The 5,389-nt window shown below is 34.1% G+C and overlaps 1 protein-coding gene across 1 annotated transcript; it reads right to left on the reverse strand.

The window, feature by feature from the left end:
• Positions 1-210: 210 nt before the first annotated feature.
• Positions 211-1,813, reverse strand: LOC131010819 (heat stress transcription factor B-4). Its single transcript, XM_057938482.1, has 2 exons — positions 1,206-1,813; positions 211-1,133 (listed from the first exon to the last, which is right to left on the reverse strand). The coding sequence occupies exons 1-2, from the start codon at positions 1,452-1,454 to the stop codon at positions 510-512; spliced, it is 873 nt and encodes a 290-aa protein (XP_057794465.1). The 5' UTR covers positions 1,455-1,813; the 3' UTR covers positions 211-509.
• Between the last annotated feature and the right edge of the window lie 3,576 nt (positions 1,814-5,389).

Below are 5,389 nucleotides of genomic sequence, written 5' to 3' on the forward strand. Positions count from 1 at the left end.
ATTGAGATTGTACGTATGATACATTAATTCATGATTGATCAGACAAGAACAAAAAACAAGAAATCTTTTGCCATTAAAGCCAGGCTGCAAATTTATGAGTTTTCTCCTCAGTAGAACTGGAAACATATAAGAGCTTTAGTCTCTCTCTCTCTCTCTCTCATGCGAGCATTAATTAATGCGACAGAAACAGCCAGAAATGAAAACCAGAAAGAGAGGAATTAAATGCTGGATTATTAAGATCCAAACTACAAGAGAGAAATATCCGTTGAACTAAGCCAAAACATAAAAAACAGTCTTGAACGGATTTTAACCTTAATTTGATCGTCATTCTCTCTCTAACTAGAAAACCCACCTGCATCAAGCTAAGATAACACCATGGCTGCTACAATTCTATGTACAGAAACGTTTAGTTTTTCCCTCAAGTTTTGGTTTCTGCTTCAACAAGATTCACGAGCACTAAATGATAAACACATTAAACGTAACAGAGAAAAAATAAAAAAACTATTTTCCTAACATGGCGGCGGCGGCATGAGATTCAGCCCTAAATCATCCTTCTCGAGAACCAACCTCGACTTGTTTGACGAATTAAACTCTGAATGCAACCGTTTCTTGGATTGCAGCGGCACTCCAAACAGCTTAGTTCTGTAGGGTTCGGGTTCTTCTAGAACCTTGGCGAAGTTGTGCGAAGAATTCTTGTTGGAGGTCATGAGATTGTGCAGAGGCGGCGGCGAGTTGCAGAGGAAGAGAGAGGAGTTGTAGGAATTGCTGGGAGCGACAGGCTTGACGTGATTCTGCACGAAATATATAATGTCGTTGTAGAGTTTCCTCATGTGGGCCAATTCCGACATGAGCATGTGGTTGTTCCGGCGCAGCCTCTCGTTGTCCTCGGACAGCGCGGTGAGCGAGTCGGGTGGGGATGGGATGGGCGGCGGCGGAGAGGAGTAGTGTAGATGTTGGTCGTCGGAATCGGGCGGGGAGATGCTGAGGCGGGAAGGGTAAGGGAAGAAGGGCGGGTGGTGGTCGGCGGGCTGGGCGGTCTTGCGGCGGTGGATCTCGCAGAGCAGGTGCTTCTCCCCCTTCTTGAAGAAGTCGTTGGCGAACTCCCATCTGTCAGGGACGATCTTTCTGAAACCCTAGTTTTCATAAACAATTACACATTATACATAGTGTGAGCGAGAAAGTGGTAGTAATGCAGTAGTACTGACATAGGTGTTGAGCTGGCGGACGAAGCTGGAGAAGTTGTTGTGCTTGAAGTAGTTGGGGAGGAGGTCGCGGGCGAACTCCGGCGGCCGCCACACGACAAAAGTGGTGTCGTCTTCGCCCCACGAGACGACGTGGTCGGTGGCCGGATCGTCGACCAGCTGATACGTCTTGCTCAGGAATGGGGCAGGCACTGATTTCTGCGACTCCAGCGACAAGATTATGCTCTCGCAATTCTCCACCATCAGCGCCATCAGCTAGGGTTTCTTTCTTCAAACCAAACTCACTGGATTTGTAGTTTGGGGAATTCAAGAGTGGTGAAAATTTTATATTTACCAAGAAGACCTCGGGTATGTAGTGAGAGAGGAATATGTGTCTGTCTGTCTACAACTGTGGAAATAAGGGCCTTTCAAGACAAACCCGTGACAGCCCCCCTCTCTCTCTCTCTCTCTAAATATTATACATGCATATGTGTAGTACTAGTATTATTTTATATAAATGAGGAAGAAGAGAGATTTAAGTTGAAGGTGGGGGTGTGTGTTCCTTTTTCACTGTCTTTTTCTTCGGAAAAAAGGAAAAACTTTATCTTGGTTTTATTGGTTTTGACACTGATATACTACTGCTGTTTTGTTAGACTCTGCTCTATATATACTTCCACTCTTTTTACTTCATTTTTTTGTATTTTTCTGTGCTACTTTTTTTTCTCTTTTCTCACTTTTGCTTCTCTTCTTTCATGAAAATAAATAAAACATCTGGACACATTATAATTGGTGGACACATGAGTCATTCTTTATATATCATACGAATTAATGATATGCAATTACGATTGCACCCCAGAATAGACAACAACGGTCTCAACAACAGATGTTTCCCACATAGACAACACAAAATATATGTTGTCTATGTGCAGAATTCTTGTAATGCATTGTGAATGAATTAATATGATGAAAATAAATATTCCAATTCCAATTAATTTCTGATGAGCTAGTTAATTAGTTGGAGTGAAAAATATGAGATAATTAATCTATTTGACTTACTAATTAGCTAGTTGAAATGGATTTGAACTTCCCAATTAGTGCAGCAAGGGAAAATGGTTCGGATTCTCTGTCCTAAAATACACATGTTGGCATAAATGCGCTGCTCTGTATACATTGTAAAAGATTTTCTACTAAGGAAAAGAGAACACTAGCTGCTGCACGAAATAGTTCCGAAATAATCTATTCAGAAAATATATATAAGTAGATTTAAATAGGGTTATAAATCTTTCTAAACTAAGTTTGGCTGTTTTTTCATAAATAAACTGCACTTTCGATATTCACATAATTAATAATATCAATAAATTAATTTCATTTCTAGAGTAAGCCCATTTGTCAGATTCTAGAGAGTTGCATTGGCAGGTGAAAACTAAGCCTAGTAACAAGGTGCCATTAATTTAACCAGATTTTAAAAAAAAATTACTTCATTTTTATTATTTGTGTACAAATTTCATTCAACATTTCAGTTGTCAGACACCACTATTTCTTATCGTAAAGATGTGTTTGATCGTGCGTGTGTGTTGATCTAGTGGTAGGAAGTTAGTAATATCTAAAATTTGAAGTTCTGAGTTCGAGTTTTCCATCGCGCGGTCTTTAAATTTTTTTTATTTAGTTATATAATTTAAAAAAAAGAAGAAGATGAGTTTAATCTAGCTAGTTATAAAAATGGATTCAATTTATTAGATATTATTATATTAGCCCATTTACATATCCATTACAATTAATGTTTATTCAAGAAGAAGAAAAACATATCCATTACATTGCAATAGAAGAATATATATATATATATTCTCTCCCCTGCAACTCCTAGATCAGAATTTACTACAGTGAAAATTCAAGAAATGGAAGAAGCAAATATGAAGGTTTCACTTTTTACTTCACGTCAAACGAGTTTCTTCAATTCTTTCCATTTTGTAGCTTTCCTTTTGTTGTTTAATGGCTCCGAACCACACATCTCTCTCTCTCTCATAGCACATTTCCGAATCCCATCATTTTCTACTCCTACTGCTTCTGCTTCTTTTGCAGATTATATAAGGAAAAGCCACACATCGGATTATGTGATGGGATTTAAAGCCTGTGGGAGTCATAAAATTATTATTATTTAATATTATTTTTGTATATCTTCTTCTTCTTCTCTTCCATTTTCTTTCTCTTTCAATTACTATCCCAAACTTCAATACAGCATCATGCACATAAGACATATATACCTCTGCACACTCCATCTTTCTTGCTGTCTTATTGTTTTTTCTGCCCTAAAACACACACACACACACACTGCCATGGACCATTTCCATGTGATCGATGCTTCCAACTCTCTTTAATTTCCTTTCGGTTTTTAATTTGCTGAGGTGGGATCAGGTTAATTAATAAATTATTGACCTAGAAATATATGCATGCCTGTCTTGGAAAAAATAGAGAGCTAGGGAAAACACCGATTAATAAACTTCCATATATGTATAAAATTTATATATATATCAAATTAAAATAGTTATTTTCATATTATAAAAATTAAATACAATCACAAAGAAAAAACAAATTATAATTCACTAGTTTAGAAGCTATGAGTCGTGAACTATGAGGTTAATTAGTTTTAGAGCAATTCACCACCAAAACTAAGTTTAGCTGTGAATTATTTTTTGCACGGCTAAATTTATTCTTAACTGTGAAGCAATTCACGGTTGAACATATTCTTGAATATGAATTAAAATAGTAAGAATAACTATTTTTTATTTTTTATGTTAGTGATTGATTAATTTGTTTGTCTTTACAACATTAATAAAATGCTTGTTGTATTACTTCACTGTATATATGTAACATGCAATGCGCAACTACAAATTAATACATGAGATTGTCCTAAAAAAACACAAGCATTTTAAAATTTTAATTTGAGTATAACATGATTGTCTTTCTACCCATGAGTGGGATAAAAAGTTTTAGTCATTGATTATTATTATTTTTTCTTGTCTCAATTATGAATGTGATGATGATAATGATATGATCAGCGATTAATCGAGATCGTTGGATTTGGGGTGAAGATTGTGATCATCATAAGGTGAAAAAGTTGTGACTGCTCATCTAGTTTCCCACGCCTATGATTATTTTGTAACCTTTTGAGTTTGTTTTACTTGTTCTTCCATCGATCTAATATGTAAAACAATGTTACCTAATTTAGTGGGACTTTACCAAAAGTGCTTTCTTGAATTTGCAGTTATACAACCCAATATTCCTCTTTATATCTAGCTACCTACTTGGTGGCTTTAATTTTCTAATTATATTGTCACCACTTATAAAAGTGTGGCGATTTTTTTTATATATAATTTATTTTAAGAGACATAAATTTTTAGAAATTGTACGATGACAAACTCGAATTTAAGATATTTTGCATTAGTCACTAATCACTTTAACATTAGATTAAACGCGGATTATTGGGTGCGACCGTGGCAACCCATGCGACGGGTCGACCCGCGCCCCAAACCCGCCCTCCTGACCCGCGTGGGTTTGACTCATATTCCTAATAATTACATTTGTTTATAATAATTGTTACTTTTAATAAACATAATATATACATTTGTACACATAAATGTAAATTTATGTTAATATAAGTAGTTAACATCAATATTGTGAAGAAATATAATATTTTAAAAATATTACCTTTCTTTATAATAATAATAATAATTTTTATTATAATAATAATTAATTTTTATTACAATAATAATTACAATTAATATAATATTTTTGAAACATTACATTTCTCCATATCAAATATTACTTTTTATTATAACAATGATTACTTTTAATAAGCATAAATAATTACATTATTATTTGATCAAATAATTATTATCGTACGAAAAAGTAATTATTGATATGTATAATGTTTTATATTGAATGAAGGTAAATATTTATATTAACATAAGTATATATTTGTGCGACCAAATGTATATCTTATGCTTATTAAAAGTAAATACTCCTATTAAGGTTTAGTGTTCATATTTAGGGTTTAACTTACAGGGTTTAGGGTTTAGTTTACAGAATTTAGGGTTTAGAAAATAAAATATTTTATATTAAATGAAGGTAAATACTTATATTTATATAAGTATACATTTGTGCGAACAAATGTATATGTCATGCTTATTAAAAGTAACAATTATTATAAA

Source organism: Salvia miltiorrhiza, chromosome 2, assembly GCF_028751815.1.
Source record: "Salvia miltiorrhiza cultivar Shanhuang (shh) chromosome 2, IMPLAD_Smil_shh, whole genome shotgun sequence".
NCBI classification, from domain to species: Eukaryota; Viridiplantae; Streptophyta; class Magnoliopsida; order Lamiales; family Lamiaceae; genus Salvia; species Salvia miltiorrhiza.